The sequence below is a fragment of the Pelobates fuscus genome, chromosome 2, assembly GCF_036172605.1.
Source record: "Pelobates fuscus isolate aPelFus1 chromosome 2, aPelFus1.pri, whole genome shotgun sequence".
Taxonomy (NCBI): Eukaryota; Metazoa; Chordata; class Amphibia; order Anura; family Pelobatidae; genus Pelobates; species Pelobates fuscus.
Genome location: NC_086318.1, coordinates 155549209 through 155569756, shown reverse-complemented (window position 1 = coordinate 155569756; position 20548 = coordinate 155549209). Strand labels below are relative to the sequence as shown.

The window sequence follows — 20548 nt, the reverse complement described above, 5'->3', positions numbered from 1 at the left end:
GATCAGGGGCAGAGCCAGCATGATTCAAACACAGCCCTGGCCAATCCGCATCTCCTCACATAGATGAAGTGAATCAATTAATCTCTATAAGGAAAGTTCAGTGTCTGCATGCAGAGGGAGGAGATACTGAATGTTTGGATGCATTTTAGGCAGCCATGACCCAGGAAGGATCTCTAACAGCTATCTGAGGAGTGGCCAGTGAAGTTATCACTAGGCTGTAATTCTCTGAAAAGACCGTGTTTACAGCAAAAAGCCTGAAGGTAATGATTCTATTCACCAGAACAAATTCAATAAGTTGTAGTTGTTCTGGTGACTGTAGGGTCCCTTTAAACTTAGACGGCTATTTAAACAACTGCTGGTCTATCTGACTGCAGAGTGCATGTCCGTATAGTCCACCTCTAGTCACTCCATCAGTGGCCCATGCTGAGAGAGTATTTAAGGTGAGAAATTTTTTTTCTTTTGTTTTATTATTTCCTAAAAGACTCTGTTTCTTAAAGGTAATTTATTGCTCTTACTGTTTTTCACATATGTTGAATTCACTATGTCTAGAAAAACTAAAGCATGCACTGTATCTAAGGATATTGCCCCAGTGAGCTAATTTAATGCTCATTGGGGTAATGTAAAAATTGCTGGCATTGTGGCCCCTACATCTGCTTCCTAGTAGGGCTGTGTCCTGCATGGAAGGTGTCCTCGAACCAATGACCAATTGTGATGGAGTAGGGTAGTAGGCAGAACTTAGAGCTTGGTGTTAGTTGAGTAGAAGATTGTGTGTGTGTGTGTGTGTGTTTTTTTTTTCGTGGTCCTAACAGGAAAAAGCTAAAGATGTGAGTAGAAACTGAAGATCTTCATTAAGCATTTAATGGATAGGGACTCTGGTAAGGTGGGCAATCGTTGCTAAAATGTTTGACCTATTACCAGGGAACCGGGCCAGGCGACTCATGGCATCATAACGAGAACACAGACTGTATGATGCTTGGAATAATCTTTTAATGCTAAGGAGAAAATAATTTATGGTAAATAAAACTTGGTTTTATTTCCGTTTGTTTTTAAAGCATAAATGCTTGCATCAATGTTATGTAAGATGTTGTCTGTGTTATGTAGTAAATGGTATTTATGCATTTATGTAACTTCCTTTGTCATTTCTATAATGCCTGCTAGAAATACCATCTAGTCAGTTAATTAGTCCTGAAGACTGAGCAACCCTCCAGAAATCACCCCCCTCCCTGTCCTTGGGAGTATCGCACAGCTGCGTGGGCCTTGTTCTGGCACTGCATTAGAAGGGTAATGTGCGTGCACTGATTATAAATGATGGTTTGTTTGCAGGATATTGTTGTTATTGGCAGATTGGTTGATTTTTGTCACAGTTTATTCGCTGGTATTTCCTGCTAGATTAAAGACAGCCTGCTATATTTGTGAACGAGTCTCATTAGTATTATTTGTGGCAGGTGTGCATTGGTACCTACCCCCTTTACAAATAGTTAAACCTTTTTAGAAACTGTCCTTTATATTTATAGCTGTGGTTTTCTTGTTCTTCTATTTGCGCGACATCGCTAATGGAAGTGGAAAGTGAGCTAGACTAAAGCGTGCCTGCTTCCTGGCTGCTCATAGGTAGAACTTAATGAGCTGTACTAAAGATCATTGAGAAATCTGTCAATGGAAAGCAACATACAGCCTATGATAGGTCAATCCTCCAGCACAGACTGAAATTTTTAAAGAAAAAAAAATTGGTATGGCTTGTAACAGCTCAACACACTAGATTTCTTCTCCCCACTCCAGAATACATGAAAAACAAAATACATGCATGTGTATTTTTGAGGGGTACCTACTAAACATTATTAATTTAAGTGGAGTGTTACTAATTTTTTTTTTAAACCCTATTTAACTCTGAATCTGATAATCTGGGCCTTTCACTGGCAAAAGCTTACTTACAAGTACGGTGTTTCTAAGGAGGAGAAGAGAGGGAGGCAGTGCAAATGGGTGCCCAGGTTGACACAATTTTATAATTCAAGCGTACACACTTGTGCCAGGGTTTAACACCGTAAAATTACAGGGTGCTCAGGGACACCCAGCCCCCATAAATTGACCGAGATTATGTTGTTTCGGAGGCCAAGTGTTCCTTTAACACGATATGCATTTCCCCTCCAACGTTTCCCGGGAAGTTTTTTTCAATTCCAGTTCACTTGTAAGTAAGTAACATTCTTTGTTGAGAAAATTTGTGGAGTTCATCATAACTCCAGTAAATATACAGGTTGCAAGGCAGGATGACTTTTATTCTTCCCCATCTTAAATGGACACTTAAGTCACCCAGACTACTTCATGTCAGTGAAGTTTTCTGCTTGCTGTGGCTTTGTCCATTGTAAAACAATGCAGCTTTTTACTGACTGCCACAAGAAGCGATTACGCTACACGGGCATAGTAAAATTCAGTCACGTGATGCAAAAGCCCATAGGAAAGCATTGAATGCCATGATTTATTATGTCAAAGCATAGAAGAGCTTGGCACTTGTCGAATACGCATCACGTCTTCAGTGCTCATCCATGAGGAACATTTAATTGGACCATCGTGGGAGGAGACCATGTGTCCTTAATGATGTTCCAGAAAGCGATGATATGACTGTGGCACTGTAGTGTTGGGAATACAATTTTGTATTCCTAACAATATAGTGTTTGTGTGTGGTTTGTAGAATCTCAATAAAATTATGCATTCTTGGGAACAAACTGTTGGAAATGTGTTTTTTTTTTTTTTCTTTTTAATTAATTTATTTTCACATCCATATACGCTCAGATGTTTCCCATTTCTTTGGTCAACCTGGAAATTTAGTTGACTGAACATGGTTTGGAAAGGCAAACATCTATACGTCTATATAAAGGTCTTACAGCTGTAAATGTATTTCAGGGTAAAAACCAAGCCATGAGGTCAAAAGAACTACCTGCAGAGTTCAGACACAGGATTGTGTCATGGCTACAAAAAAATAATCTGCTACATTGATAGTTTTTAAAATCCCAGTGACTTCCTTAATTCGTAAATGGAAGAAGTCTAGGCTAACCAGGAGGGATAGGCAACCTTCGGCACTCAAGATATTGTGGACTACAATGCTCTTAGAACCATAATGCTGGCAAAGTATCAAGGGAGATATAGTCTACAATATCTATAGTGCCAATTGTTGCTTACCCCTGTCCTAGAACTGGCCAAACTAAGAATAATTTAGGTGCTTGACTACTGAGACTGTGAGAAACAACATCTTCTGGTCTGATGAAACAATGATTGAACTGTTTCGCCGATTCAATTCAATGCGTCTTCTGAAGGTGGGGGTAGCGTCATACTTTGGAGGTGTTTTTCAGTGGCAGGGACTGGGAGACTTGTCAGGGTTAAGAGAAACCTGAACACAACAAAATGTAAAGATATTCTTAAAGGGTTACTTTTAACCCCTTAAGTCCGGCGGACGTATATTTACGTCCTTTTAAAAGCGGCTCTAAACGCCGCAGGACGTAAATATACGCCCGCCGTTTTTTTTTTTACTTACCCGGTTGCCGGTGGTCCCACGCCGGCGATCGCGGTTGGGGGGACTCCCAGGGAGCCCCCCCGAGGCAGATCTGCCTCCTCCGGTCCCTCCCGGTCATGTGAGAGTGAGGTCCTTGCGAGGACCTCACAATCACATGGCCGGTATAGCTGGCTCAGGCATTGCCAGCAGGGGGACCAACTGTAATGACAGTTGGTCCCCCTGCTGGCTGAAAATAAAATAAAATTAAGTTAAAAGTGTAAAAAAAAAAAAAAAAAAAATATATATATATATATATATATATATATATATATATATATATATATATATATATATATATATATATATATATATATATATATATTTAGATCATATATATAATATATATATATATATATATATATATATTTAGATCATATATATAATATATATATATATATATATATGATCTAAGTATATATATATATATACACATACACCGTCTAGGTGTATTTTAATATTAATATATATATATAATTATATATATATATTAATATCAAATTACACGTAGACTGATACTGATTAAATATATATATAATTATTGTTATATATATATATATTTATAAATAATATAAAAAAAATATGTAAATACGTAAAAAAATTAAATAAAAAAAATAATTAAAAATAAAATATAAAAAAATATATAGATGTGTTTTATTTCGTTCTAACTGTATTGTGATATTAATATATATATATTTATATCAAAATACACGTAGAACGAAATAATATATATATCTATATACATAAATATATACGTATATATCACTATATATATATATTTATTTATTTATTTATTATTGCCATTTATATAGCGCCAACAGATTCCGTAGCGTATATACCTATATATAAATAAAAATATTTAAAAAAAAAAAAAATATATATATATATATATATATATACGTATATATACACATATGTATATATATATATATATATATATATATATATATATACATATATTAATTCTACACATATATTTATGTAATAATTTTACATAATTAGGTATCCTAATTTATTACAATTAGCGGGACCTGCCTGACAACCCATGCCGAAAGTATAAGGAATTTAATTTGCTAGCACTATATTTAACCCTATAACTTTCCAAGACACCATAAAACCTGTACATGGGGGGTACTGTTTTACTCGGGAGACTTCGCTGAACACAAATATTAGTGTTTCAAAACAGTAAAATGTATTACAACGATGATATCGCCAGTAAAAGTGACGTTTTTTGCATTTTTCACGCACAAACAGCACTTACACGGACGATATTACTGCTGCAATACTTTTTACTGTTTTGAAACACAAATATTTGTGTTCAGCGAAGTCTCCCGAGTACAACAGTACCCCTCATGTACAGGTTTTATGGTGTTTTCAAAAATTACAGCGTCAAATATAAGGCTTGTGTTTCATTTTTTTCACATTAAAATTCGCCAGATTGCTTACGTTGCCTTTATGACCCTATGGTAGCCCAATAATGAAGATTACCCCTATGATGACATACTATTTGCAATAGTAGACAACCCAAGGTATTGCAAATGGGGTATGTCCAGTCTTTTTTAGTAGCCACTTAGTCACAAACACTGGCCAAAATTGGCGTTTTTTGAATTTTTCACACACAAACAAATACTAACGCTAACTTTGGCCAGTGTTTGTGACCAAATGGGTGTAAATTTATTTCCTGGGCTACTATACAGTCTCAAAGGCAACGTAACCAATCTGACAAATTTCAATTTCAAATGTAACACGCTATATTTGACCCTGTAACTTCCCAAAACACCATAAAACCTGTACATAGGGGGTACTGTTTTACACGTGAGACTTTGCTGAATACAAATATGTGTATTTTATTGCAGTAAAAGCAAACCGTATTATGACATTGACAGTTAAAATGTCATGTAGAACTAAAAAAATAAAAAAAAAATCTTATTTTCTCCCATGTTTTTCATATTAAATTATGTTTCATAGCTAAATATTTGATATTAAATGAAAGCCCTGTTTCCCCTGAATAAAATTATATATAATAAGGGGGGGTGCATTTAATATGAAAGAGGTGAATTACGGTTTGACAGACATATAGCGCAAATGCCAGGTTTTGTTTACATTTTGTTTTGTTCACAACTTGTACATTTGGCTGCGGTGTTAAGGGGTTAAGAGGCTCACCTTGAAGCCAACGCCAGGCAAAGCTCACAGTGTTTTCTGCCAGGCAAAGCTCAGTGTTTTCTTCCCCGATCTCTCCGTCACGGGCTGTGCGCGGTCCAAGGGAGTTTTTTTATTTTTTTTTAAAGTATGTATGTGTATGTGTATATATATATATATGTGTGTGTGTATATATATATGTATATGTGTGTGTGTGTGTGTGTATATATATATCTATATATCAAATTAAAACAAACTAATGTTCAATAAAGGAAGCTCACACAGAGGGGAGGGGGGCAGGAGGGTGATTGCACCTGCAAGGGGAATATTTTTACGTCTCTTGCCAACATGCAGTACACGCTGACAACAGACTTAATATATGCAAAGGATTGAACAGACTTCTGGGCTGCCAATGCTAAGTGCTGAGGGTGCAACTGGCCCCCAGATCACAGGTGCAAATATGTCAGTATATACAGTATTTAAAGTTGAAAAACCACACATACATACATACATACTACTACCGCCATGACAACTATAAATCAATTATATGGTCATGGTGGTTGAAGTAACCCTTTAATGAAAACCTTCACATGAGCATTTAGGATCTCTGACTTTGCCAAGAGTTCTTGTGAGCCAGGGGCTGGGGTGCTCCACAGCTAGTGTATGAGGGGTGAAGGGTGCTCAGGTCTCTCTCTAAGGGCTGATCCAACCCTCAGACTTGTAAATGGGTATGTGAGAACCTGTTGTCAGAGATAATGACACACTAAAGGGAAGAGCAAACTGCCACAAGTGGACTTCAAATGCCAGTTGAATAAAGGTAATTAGATGTTTGAAATATAAACATTTGAATAATTACAGGCCAGGCTATTACTACTATTGATTGATTTTAGATAGTGAGTAATCCGATTTCTATAAGGACATATCTGACAACAGTAACTTATAGTATTTTTTTTACAATGCTAGCATGAGGCTCCATCATTAAAATGTATTTATTTTTTTAAAATGTGTCTGAATGGTTTATGAATACAATGTAACATCACTATTTTTAAATGTATGAACTAACTTGCATTGTTACACTTGGGTTAAACTGGCTAAGACCTTTAGCTGTACATCTAAAATTTGTAACTGATTGGCCTATTGGCTGCCTGCCAAGATTTTTTTAAATCCAATACAAGACCTTGGACAACAGCTTTCTCATTGGCTCCTTGCTTCTTCTTAAACCAGTCCTGACATGAGAAACTGTTTTCTCTTTTTTTTTTATTTATTTAATTTTTTTTATTTTTATATATATATATATATATTTTTTTTATTTGCAATGGGTCTGCAGAGCTTGCAGAAGCTATGATAGATCTGCAATTGTCTGCTGAAAACCTACCCTGCTATGCTCAGAGACCATTTAGTTTGTTTGCAGACTATGACGCAGTAGTTTAACTTATATTTTCCCATAGTGCAAAATTAGCAGTGTCTGTAATTCACATCTTGTTTTATCAGGTGTGTGTATGTATTACACTACAGAATACTCTATATATGTTCTAATTAAAAATAATAATCTGCACTTTTTCTTTCTTTAGTGTTCCTTGTTCTGATTTAGCACTGCAGCTGAAAGGCATTACAGCTTGGTAACTGAAGTGCTGATACTTAAAATGAATAACTAAGGCTTTAAGTTTAAGGAGAAGTCTGAAGGCAACTAAAACATGAAAATTACGGGTTATCAAAGATGTCACACTTTTTTAAAGTCAACAGATGGAACTGCACTCAATTCCCTGTTAAATCTGAAGCTGGGTGCAACCAAACCAGGTCTTAGTACCAAAAAAACAAATGCTTAATATAAAAGATGTAGAAAGGTCCAGGCACTCCAGAATTCAACAAAATGCAATTTATTAACCCATAGCCAAATCACAATGTTTCGACCTACATGGTCTTTATCAAGCTTGATAAAGACCATGTAGGTCGAAACATTGTGATTTTTAAGCATTAGCCCCCTTTACTGTTAAAGGGTTACGCTAACCTTCCTTTTTTTTTTTTATCCGCAATCCCCATTACTGGCCTGTTCTCCGTCCCCCCCTTCAGCACCTGGCGAAGCTCCTTTTGCTGGTTTCCATGCCTCTTCTGACATCACAGCTCCCTTGAGCTGTCCAATCAAATTATAAGCATTTGATTCAACAGTTAAACTGGCTCAGAGTGCATGCCCGCGCACGCTCTGAGCTGATAAGGGGCGGAAGTGTGGAACAGGGGAGGGGGTTAAAAAAAATATATTTTTTAAAAAATTGGTCTATTATGAAGGAGATAGGGAGGCATTCAGTGATGGAGGAAGGTGAGATGAATGTTCCTCCTTGTAAGGGCTACCTGTAGAGATAGAAGCTCTGTATGTCTGTTGCCAGCATGCTCTGCACCCTGATGACAAATGTATTTACATTTTTATTTATTTTTGGCAGAATTGACATTGGGCAGCCCGAAACTGAATATTTGGATTATCAAGCAGACACTCTGCACATGCATTCTAAAAGCAAAAGTGGTCATGGTGGTTGGAGTAACCATTTAACCCCTTAAGGACAGAGCTTCAGAAGCTTGACTTACGCTTAATGACACAAGCAATTTTTGCATTTTCTTGCTGTTTGCGTTCAACTGCAATTTGCATCTCTCTCATTTATTGCACCGACACATATTATATACTGTTTTTTAAAGGACAGAAAGGGCTTTAATTTGATATAACATATATATATATAAATGCTTACTTATTATAAAAAAAATACAGAAAAATGCAAAAAAAATGAAAAATATTGTTTTTTTTTACAGTTTTTGCAATCATAATGTGTGCATAATTAGTGCAGGTTAAGGAAAGTAATTAAAAATAAATTCATTTATTTGTTCTGATTTACAGAATATATAATGTGTCTGGGATTTTAAGTTTTTTTTGGTAGTTACAGGTCACAAAGCACAAGGAGTAAAATAAAATTTTAATGTGGAGCGATTTTAGAATTTGGTATGTTTGTCTTGTAAGCCTAATAGCCATAAAATAAAACAAAATTGCCACACAAAAGTATATATTTATATAAAGTAGACATCACAGGCTATTTACCTAAGGTTGTTTTGACACTTTCTACGTAGCCATTTTACCGCCAACCTCTGCTAAATATTGGAGTAAAATTGTGTTTTTGGGGGGTTTTCGCACACAAACGTATAACAAAGAACTTCTCATGTGTATTTTGTAAAGTTGGTGTGTGCTATTCCTGTACAAAGTTTTATTATGTGTTCAGTTACTTCTGCTGAGTACAACGGTACCCCCATTGTATGTCTTTGGCACTATTTTGTGAAGCTACAGTGCCATATAGGAGACCTGTCCTTTTCAGTATTCACAGTAGAATTTTGAGAGACGGATTTAATGAGCCTATGCTTCCATTTGGGGTATTATAACAGTTTGACTGTTCAAAAACCCCAACAAAGGCCTACCATTTGTAAAAGTAGACACTCCAGGGTATCTCATAAGGTGCATATTGTGCCTTAACATGCCCCCATTTTTTTACCATTACATGCCAAAGTATGTGGTAAAAAATAATTTTGTGCATTTTTTACATACGGATTGCATTTTTGCTGGGCATTTTGTATATTTCATATGTGCCACTAAGTTCAAACCCCCCAAATTATGCTCAGCTAAGTCTTCTGAGTAAAAGGACACCCCCATTGTATGTCTATGGCACTATTTCGTGAAGCTACAGTGCCATACAGGAGACCTGTCCTTTTCAGTATTCACAGTAGAATTTTGAGAGACGGATTTAATGAGCCTATGCTTCCATTTGGGGTATTATAACAGTTTGACTGTTCAAAAACCCCCACAAAGGCCTACCATTTGTAAAAGTAGACACTCCAGGGTATCTCATAAGGTGCATATTGTGCCTTAACATGCCCCCATTTTTTTACCATTACATGCCAAAGTATGTGGTAAAAAAATATTTTGTGCATTTTTTACATACGGATTGCATTTTTGCTGGGCATTTTGTATATTTCATATGTGCCACTAAGTTCAAACCCCCCAAATTATGCTCAGCTAAGTCTTCTGAGTAAAAAGACATCCCCAATGAATGTCTTTGGCACTATTTTGTGAAGCTACAGTGGCATATTGGAGACCAAGCCATATCAGTTTTTACAGAACTTTGAATTTTGACGCTGGGCCTATGTGCAATTTCCAAGCATCTTCGTAAGTTTTAAATTCAAACTACCCCACAAAGGCCTACCATTTCTTAAAGTAGACACCCCAGGGTATTTCAAAAGGCATATTTTGAACCTTAGCGTGGGATAATTTTTCCGCTAGCTTGTACCAGGTGTAGTGGTAATAAGCGTTTTTTCTGCCTTTTTGACACACAAAGTGAGTTTGCACAGTATATTTTGCAAACCTTATGTGTACCACCACTCTATAATACTTTATATGTTGCTCAGCTATGTCGGCTGAGTACAAAAATACCCCCGTATGTACCTTTGCCAGGTATATGTGGACATCGGAGGGGCACATTTGGGACACAGCCATTCAATTTTTTTTCAAACTTTAAATTTTTACGCTGTGCCCATGTCCCATTTTAGAGTATTTTACCAGGCTATATAATCCAAATACCCCATAAAGCCATACCATTTCTTAAAGAAGACATCCCAGGGTATTTCAAAAGGCATATTTTGAAAATTAGTGTGGGATAATTTTTCCGCTAGCTTGTACCAGGTGTAGTGGTAATAAGCGTTTTTTCTGCCTTTTTGACACACAAAGTGAGTTTGCACAGTATATTTTGCAAACCTTATGTGTACCACCACTCTATAATACTTTATATGTTGCTCAGCTATGTCGGCTGAGTACAAAAATACCCCCGTATGTACCTTTGCCAGGTATATGTGGACATCGGAGGGGCACATTTGGGTCACAGTCATTCCATTTTTTTTCAAACTTTAAATTTTTACGCTGTGCCCATGTCCCATTTTAGAGTATTTTACCAGGCTATATAATCCAAATACCCCATAAAGCCATACCATTTCTTAAAGAAGACATCCCAGGGTATTTCAAAAGGCATATTTTGAAAATTAGTGTGGGATCATTTTTCCGCTAGCTTGTACCAGGTGTAGTGGTAATAAGCGTTTTTTCTGCCTTTTTGACACACAAAGTGAGTTTGCACAGTATATTTTGCAAACCTTATGTGTACCACCACTCTATAATACTTTATATGTTGCTCAGCTATGTCGGCTGAGTACAAAAATACCCCCGTATGTACCTTTGCCAGGTATATGTGGACATCGGAGGGGCACATTTGGGACACAGCCATTCCATTTTTTTTCAAACTTTAAATTTTTACGCTGTGCCCATGTCCCATTTTAGAGTATTTTACCAGGCTATATAATCCAAATACCCCATAAAGCCATACCATTTCTTAAAGAAGACATCCCAGGGTATTTCAAAAGGCATATTTTGAACCTTAGCGTGGGATCATTTTTCCGCTAGCTTGTACCAGGTGTAGTGGTAATGAGCGTTATTAAATTAATTTTGTAACTTTTTAAAACTTTTTTTACTTTTTAAAACTATTTTTTAAACTTTTGTTTTGCTTATTCATTTTTTTAAAGTTTCCTAAACTTTCGTAAAACTTTTTTTTTACAGATTTAACATTTTTCTAAGCTTTTTCTTTTACCGTTAACCCCTAACTAGCAGTAAGCAGCACTAACAGTAAATTCCCCATTTTCCCATAACTCCCACCCACCCCAGCTAGCAAAATATTTAATTATACAATATTTAAATTAGTTAATTAAATTAATTTAACCCCTGAGGGTTAAAAAATAAATAAAAGTTAATCGTCAGGGGTTAAAAAAAAATTAGATCACAGTATAATACTGTGATCTGTATTTTGATCACTGTAGGCAGTGATAGACTGGCAGGTAAGGGGTTAATTTTTATTTGGACTGGGTAAAGGGTTTATTTTTTTTTTATTTTTTACTTAAACGTTATTAAAACTTTTTTTTTTACTTAATTTTGTAACTTTTTAAAGCTTATTTTAAAACTTTTTTTAACGTTAACCCCTAGTTAGCCTAACACTAAATCCCCCAATTCCCCACTAACTTCCACCCTCCCCAGCTAGCTAAATTTATCATTTTAAAATATTTAAATTAATTAATAAAATAAATTTAACCCCTGAGGGTTAAAAAAAAAAAGAATTAACCCTCAGGGGTTAAAAAAAAAATCAGATCATATTAAAATGTAATCCCTGCCAATTGATCACTGTAGTCAGTGATCAATTGGCAGGGAAGGGGTTAATTTTTTATTAATATGGGTAAAGGGGGGTGGGATTTTAATTTAACTTTTTTTTTTAACACCAGGGGGCAGGATCATCACTGATCCGGCTCCCTGCACTTCACAGTGAACCCGGAAGTGCAGGGAGGCGGAGGTGAGTATACAGAGCACATGTGCCCGCTCTGACATGCTGTCAGAGCGGGCACATGAGCTGGGACAGCCCGATCCGGTGCTCCCGGTCTGCCTCTAATGCAGAGGCAGACCGGAGCACCATTAACCCCACGATCGCCGCGATTGCGGCGATCTGGGGTTAATTTTACCGCGTGACGGACGAGGTCCGTCACCCGTCGTTAAGGGCATCCCCAGGATGACGGACCTCGTCCGTCACCCGTCGTGAAGGGGTTAATTATGTACCCTTTTGCCTTTGTTTTTATTTACTATCTTTTCTTCTGGGCCCATTTTGATCTTCTCTGTCCATTATGTCTGCAGTTTGCCCATTCTTTAGAGGATTCATTTTACTGATGGATTGTGGGTAAATTTGATAACTGAAACATAACTTTGCTTACGCTTCACCCATCACCAAATGTTATCAGCTCGACTGCTATATATAAGGAAATGTAATCCTTACTTTTCTTTGTGTATTCTGTGAAAACTAGAGCACTGAGGAGGAAAAAAATGGATTCAGATATTGTGATATTTTTAAAAGCAGATTCGTTTTTTTGCTGACAGAGCCACTCAAACCAAGAAAATAATTCTTGCTCAATTTTGCAATGTTATATTCAGTCTATTATTGATGTGTTGAAAGTAGAATATATATTTTTTTTTAATTCTTTATTTTTGTTGCGCAAAGGTGAACAAACAGTTATGTCATGCCACGACAGCAGTTGACACAAGCAGCTTAGTACATGGTTGACATATGAAATGGTTTTCAGATAAAACTTGCACAATTTTTTTAAAAGGTGTAGTGTGAAACAAGGGAAAACATCGCACAGTTATACAATATGTAGTTAGTTGAGTAACTTAGTGGCAGTCGCTGCTGTTCAGTATGCACTGAACACAATATAATAATAAATCTTTAGCTAAGTTGGCGATTAGAGAAGCTCATTACTGTATGTCAAACTAAGGTTTGTAAAGTAGAATATTTTTTAAAGGTGTTTAATTTCAGAGTTGGGTTGTTTCTTGTATTTGGCACTGTGACTCTAAACTTGTGATCCTACACTTGTGATCTATAACTGCAAACATCACTGCAGCTGTGAGAATGCCATTTCAGCAACTGATGTCAAAGGGAACATTTTTACTTCCTCTTTTATTGTTCACAGCCACACAACCCGTTCATGCTGTTCATACATTGTGCATGTTCCTACCTCTGCTCATTTTATTTCTGAGAGCGCCGAAACTGTGGCTGCGCATATATGTGGTCAGTAGCTCAGGGAAATGCTGCCACCAGCCTGATTTCAAAACTGGGGCTTTCTGTAAACAGACAGCCTTGTTATAGCTGCTGTCATCTTATTGAACAGCTCCATTAATCTGTTTTTGATGAATGGAACTGCGACTAAACTGCATTTTCCCTGCGTACAGTGGCAGTACGTGAGGGACTTTCAAGTTCATGAATGTAAAACATTACTTATCCCACCACCATTATTCTCTAAATTTCTGCAAAATTTGAAGCCGACAAGTTCTAACATGCCCCCCAAATGGGACGGACAAGTTTTAAGCCTCCTTGCTCCTGGAGCTGTGACTTGCGGAGGCTTTAGAGGGCTCGGCGCACTCCTATTAAGAGAATGGTGTGCTTTGGCTGTCCCAGGATGAAGACATTCATGATAAATGCTCTGCATCTGTGTAAATCAATGGAGATCCTGCAAAATTATACTTAAAGATATAAGGCTGGGAAATTACTATCTGTGTGGAATGACAGATGAGTCCTTGAATTTGGCTGCAAAGAACATGTGCCTCTCTTCTGTCACAGTAGAGTTGTCTGTTTGAATTCCTGGTCTGCATATACTGCCTCTAAATCAGCATAATGTACAAGTGATATTAGAAAAATTAGAATATCGTGCAAAAGTTCTCTCATTTCAGTAATGCAACGTAAAGGAAGAAACTAATATACGAGATGGACGCATTACATTCAATGCAAGATAGTTCAAGCTGTCATAAGTGCGATGATTATGGCTTACACCTTACGAAAACCCTAAATCCACAATCTCCGTAAATTAGAATATTACATGCAATCAATAAAACAAGGCGTGTACATAGAACAATATCGGACCTCTGAAAAGTATTAGCATGCATATGGACTCTGTACTTTGTTTGGGCCCCTTTTGCAGCAATTACTGCCTCAATGCGGCGTGGCATGTACGCAATTAGCCTGTGGCACTGCTGAGATGTTATGGAAGACCAGGATGCTTCAATAGCAACCTTCATCTCTTCTGCATTATTCGGTCTCATGTCTCTCATTTTTCTCTTGGCAATGTCCCATAGATTCCCTATGGGGTTCAGGTCAGGCGAGTTTGCTGGCCAATCAAGCACAGTAATCCTACGGTCATTGAACTAGGCTTTGGTGCTTTTGACAGTGTGAACAGGTGCCGAAGTCAGCATCCCAATAAAGCTAGTCTGCGGAAGGAAGCAAGAAGTGCTCCAAAACTCCTGTTACGTGGCTGCGTTGACACTGGACTTAATGAAGCACAGTGGACCAACACCAGCAGATGACATGGCTCCCCAAATCAACACAGACTGGAAACTTCACACTGGACTTCAAGCATCTTGTAGTGTGTGCCTCTCCAGACTCTGGGTCCTTGGTTTCCAAATGAGATGCAAAAGTTGCTCTTATCAGAAAAAAGGACTTTGGACCACTGAGCAACAGACCAGGTCTGTTTTTCTTTAGCCCAGGTAAGACGCTTCTGACGTTCTGTTGTTCAGGAGCGGCTTGACAAGAGGAATACGACATCTGAAGCCCATGTCCAGGATCCGTCTGTGTGTGGTGGCTCTTGATGCACTGACTCCAGCCTCAGTCCACTCCTTGTGAAAGTACCCAACACTTTTGAATGGCCTTTCCCTGACAATCCTCTCCAGGCTGCGGTCATCCCTGCTGCCTCTGCTTGTTCTTCCACACTTTTCCCTTCCACATAACTTTCTATTAATATGATTTGATACAGCAATTTGGGAACATCCAACTTCCTTCGCAATTACCTTTTGAGGCTTTCCCTCCTTATGGAGGGTATCAATGATGGTTTTCTGCACAACTGTCAGGCCAGCAGTCTTCCCCAAGATTGTGATTCCTACTGAACCAGACTGAGAGACCATTTAAAGGCTCAGAAACCCTTTGCAGGTGTTATGGCTTACTTAGCTGATTAGAGTGGGACACTGTGAGCCTAGAATATTACATCTTTTCACAATATTCTAATTTACTGAGATTGTGGATTTAGGGTTTTCATGAGCTGAAAGCCATAATCATCGCACTTATGACAAATCACTGCTTGAACTATCTTGCTTTGCATGTAATGCGTCTATCTCATATATTAGTTTCCCCTTTTATGTTGCATTACTGAAATAAATTAAATTTTGCATGATATTCTAATTTTTCGAGTATCCACTTGTATTTTCTTTTAAAATATTTTTTGGGGGGAGGGATCAGCACTGGGTGATCTGATCAAATAAATTTCAGACCCTAAAAAAGCCGTTTCTCAGGAAGGCGGTTTGAGATGGATCAACCGTTTCCAGCCTTACTATCAAAGGAGATACATTTACAAAGAGGATGAGTCTGCTTTTTTTTTTTTTTTTTTTTTTAAAGGTTTACAAACAAGAAAAAAAAGGTGTTTCATCCAGATTTGAAAAAGAGTACAAATAAGTGGAAGACTAAAGTATTTTGCAGAAAAATAAAAAAACAACAAAAAATTTTTGATTTTAAATACCATTCTGCAGAGATACAAAATCAGATTTACCACAAAGTCATCCGTTCTTCTATTCTTCGTATGTATGACAAAAGATAGGAAATGCTCTGCTTTCTGAACCTTTCAAGTAATTTTAGAAAGGGGTTATGGAAAAAGTTCCAAATGCACAAAAATTCCAAAGTATTTTTTTCAAGAATAATTCTTGTCGAGAAACCAGACAAGTCATTCAGGCCTATTCTAGATTTCAAAAATCTCACAATGGAAATTCTCAGGTCAGTAACCCACATTTTACAAGCATAAAATTTATGTAAACTTTCGATCTGAGGGGTGCGTAGTTCCACATACCCATTTCTCAAACATCCAAAAGTTTTTAAAAGAAATGGCAGAAACATTTTACATATTTAGTTTGTGGCTCACCCTTTCCGTTTTACATCTGCCCCAAGAATTGGCATGAATATTCTGGATCGAGTTGCGGCACGATATATATGTGTGTATATGTTTCTATTCCTCTGGAAATAGACTCTCAAAGATTATGCATCCTCACAAGAGTCTGAGAATCAGCAAAGATCATTACCAGCATTCAGAGAAATCCTCCTTGTTCAATCGGGCACGCAATGTGTCTGTTAGGGTTACCCACATCCACCATTCCAGCAGTGAAATTGGTAAAGGCTCACTTCAGGTCTCTGCAACGAAAAATGTTAATTTATTATAACAGAAATCCAGATGATCTGGACACAGAACTCTGCATTTCAGAAAACATATTAGAAAACCTAGGCTGGTGGGGGGGGGAAAAAAAATCCATATTCATTCATCACAAGCTGTGTTGCTCAAACACACTAGGTAAGCATTACTACACCTCTGGCACATGATGGAGTGCTCACATGAATTATTTTATGGCTCAAGGAAGTCTGTCATCAAAAGATCTCCTCAATGCTTCCAACTTCAAGGAAATGATCACTGTCTTGAAAACCCTATTATATTTCAAGGGATATATATATATATATATATATATATATATATATATCTCAAGCTGTGCACATTTAATCAGACAACCTTACCACTGTGATTTATTTAAATAAGGAGTAACAGGAAGCCAATCTCTAGCAGAAAGAGAAAGGTATCTATCAGCTGTATCAACCATCCACATCCAGGTCTCTTAAATCAATTAACAGACAAACCAGTCTCTTAGTCCTCACATTTTCAATGCTCTAGTCGAGAGATTTGGAACTCTAGAGATTTCATGGCAGAAAGCTTAATCAAAAGATTCCAAAGTTTGCTTCTTTACAAACAAAACAATCTGGACATCCTAGACGGATTCTTGGTGAGAGGGAAATTTCAGATGACATATTTTTCCACCTGTGGCTGTAATTCCAAAGGGCCTTCAAAAATACACGTGGACTGGCGATCATTCCATTTTGGTCAAATTACAGTGGTTTCTCTCACCTACGCCATCTGGCAATGGCAGTCATGGAAACTTCCGATGTCAGAACACATGTTGGAAAACAAGGGTATAACAATTGACTCACTGAACACTTTCAAGCTAAGGGCATTGAAACTGAAAATCTACCATAAGAATCTACTTTTTGGAATACATTTCTTGCATGGTGTCCTCAAAGAAACCTTAATTCTATCAATCCTCCTGTTCCAGTAGTCTTATAATTTCTTCAAGAAAAAAGTTTCAAATTAGATGTGTCCTACTGCAAGGCTTCTAGGCACCAGAATTCAAGTTTTTCCACCAAGACAAAGTTGTTTTGATTCCCAGATCATCCTTTTTGTCCAAGTGTTTTAAATACAGCCAACTTTATCAAGCCATTATATTACCAGCTTTCTGTCAGAATCCTACCTCACTCAGTCTCGTTTTCATTGTTTGGATGTTGAACGAGCATTGTCTATATAGTTAATAATACCTCAGGATTGGCCTAAATCGGATCATATTTTCATTAATTACCAAGGTCGTTTTCAAGTTTCCAAGTCTTCTATTGCTAGCTTATACTGTTAATGGTTCTATTCTCCCATCCAAGGTGAACGCTCATTCTTTCAGAGACCATCTGGTCCTTCTTTCATACTTTCATCAAACACTACAGTCTAGACATCTCTGCCTCAGCGGAAGCCTCTTTTAAGCGTATCTGTAGGTAGTGTCTTGGTAACTCCCTCAGGTACTGCCACTGTATGCTGGGAAAAAAACACTTTGCTTACCATAAATTCTTTTTTCCTCATTATTGAAAAACGTTTAAGCTCCTTAACGGCTACAAGTCATCCCCGGTGAAAATAGTCAAACAATTAAACAACTTACCCTGGAGTTCTATTCTCCGTACTATTCTCCGAGTCACCTTCTCCGTTAAGATACTGAAGTTCTTTGCCCTGAGCTAGACTGTCAGTGCATGCTTGACTCATTGGGTGAGAGAAATCCGCTGATTACCACTCATTGGCTTAAAGAAATCAGCTGACTCCCAGCCAAGAAGCTGGCCCTGCATATTGACAGGGAGCACAGTGCAAAAGCATCTTGCTTTCAGTGAAGGAGAACTGGCATTCTTACAGATGCCAGGTAAATTTGTGCACTGTTGTGTTATGGTGCTTGGAGTGTTCCTTTCAAATGAGCAGACATAATTGTCTTTATTTAATTTTTTGCCCCTTCCTATTGCATTCATAGCACAAAACAAAAACCCATTCATCACTTGACTGGCAGAGAATTATAGGACTTTTAATCCAACAACTGAGGTCAAAGCTGACCATATATGATCTAATCTTTTTTTTTTGTCTGTCTTAACAAATGTAAACCACAAAATGTATTGCAACATATATGTATGTTCAACTAGCTGGGATTTTAGTTTTTAAATGCTGAAAATATGAATAGATTTGTATGTGCAATTGAAGCGTTGTACTAATGGTTATTTAGTCATGGGAAAATGCCGTCATCAGCACTTAGCTGTTACTACAAACATTAGCCATCTTCAACCATCTCACATTCACAGTGAATTACCTCATTTTATATGTGACAATATTCTCTTCTGTATATTCATTCTGATGGGCATTACAAATCCATATTAAGCAGGTGTTAAGTATTCATTATATATTTATGTTGCGTGTTCTACCAGGAAGTATACATTGAAATTTGTCTCCTGTTGGCATGTTACCTTAGTAAGTGAAGTTTTGAAAATTAAGATGGCGGACTACCTACTTTTTGTTAAAATTAAATCTGAGACATGCATGTTATTTTTCTTGAATGTTAAAAAAGGCAAAGTCTATTTGAAATAAAACCTTTTTATTGGTCTAGTAGATTTGATTTTCAGAAATTGAAAAGTTCTTGCCACTTGGGTACAGACATCCGGTTGTGGACGTCCTTCGTCTACTTTCACGGCTGGTAATGTCCAAGCCACTTTGACAATGGCCACACAGTGCCCTTGTGCCAGTTCCTAAATGATGGGCAGAGTATTTAAAAGATATTAGAAAATGAAGGTTGTAAGGATTACAACCTTGATTTTCATAGTCTGCTCATCACTGACTAGCACATTATAGAGTGCCTTTGTAAGGACACATTTTCTCTAGAAACTCCCTCACAACCACTAGAGACTTGTTTTCAGACTGATGAAAGCATTCCTGTTTGTTTTAATTTTTTTTCCTTCAAATGCCGATATTTTACATTATCCAAGAATGTGGATAACATCTGTGCACCCAAACCACTCCATTAAGATTGTCCTTTTAAGTCTGATATAATTTCAGGAATCCAAATGTAAACGGAGTACATTTCTGAGAAAGTAGAATAATTGTGTTTGTGGTTTTTATTTTCTTCTCAGTCTTAGCAGTGAGTTACAATTTCTAATAGAATTTCTTGTCTTTTTATTTTCAAGTATGTGGATTGCCAGGATGCTTTGGAGGCTGCTGCCCGAGCAGAAGGTCTTCCTTTGGATATTTCTGTGCACTCCCATTTGAAGATGCTGGACGAGGGCCACCATAAAGGCAAATACCATATTGGGCTCAACCTCCTTAAACCCATTCGTTTTACTTCCAAGTGAGTTATTAACTTTACAAATGAATCAGGTTTATTCCCACTGTATACAGTCTTTCAGTTATTATTTTTACATTCAAACAAATGTGCAGTGGTTTTCATTCCTCAGCAAGTTCTTAAAGGGATACTATAGTCACCAGAACAACTGCAGCTCAATGTTTTCTAGTAAAAATGTATCAAGGTACAATCTGAACAATTTTTTGTATACGAGTATATTGAAATTATTATAAAAAGATGAAAATATGAAATATATATAATGTACTTGATAAAAATAAAAGTGTTTTTTTTTTTTTTTAAGTTCTTAGTATAATCATTATATGCAGGCATTTTCATGCAAACACTGCCTTTTCAAAGAAAACGCAGTATTTACATTGCCCCTAGAGACACCTTCAAGTGGCCATTCCTCAGATGGCCACTTGAGGTGCTTCCTGGCTCAGTGCTACACAGTAGGCAGCAGTGCCATTCAGCTTCTCCACACTCTGCATTGGGACGCTGAATTTTTCTCATAGAGATGCATTTTTGTGTTCCTGACCCTATAGTGTTCCTTTAATTTCATTAGAGAAATGGTGCAGCTTTTTGGAATGAAATATATATCTTTGTACTGTTTTCAGAGTTTCTCTATAATCACATAGTGAAGGTTTCAATATGTAAGTTTTAGTACGTGTGAAGCAACATGCATTAAAATGTCACTAACCAAAAAGTGAAGCAAAGTTCTAGACAAA

At 37.1% G+C, this 20548-nt stretch overlaps 1 protein-coding gene across 1 annotated transcript in view; it reads left to right on the top strand.

Moving 5' to 3' along the window:
• Positions 1–20548, top strand: part of ABCC5 (ATP binding cassette subfamily C member 5) — a 113895-nt gene that overhangs the window by 34509 nt on the left and 58838 nt on the right. The window contains exon 3 of the mRNA XM_063442870.1: positions 19669–19829. Coding sequence (XP_063298940.1) covers positions 19669–19829 — 161 coding nt within the window. The remainder of the gene's footprint in view (positions 1–19668; positions 19830–20548) is intronic.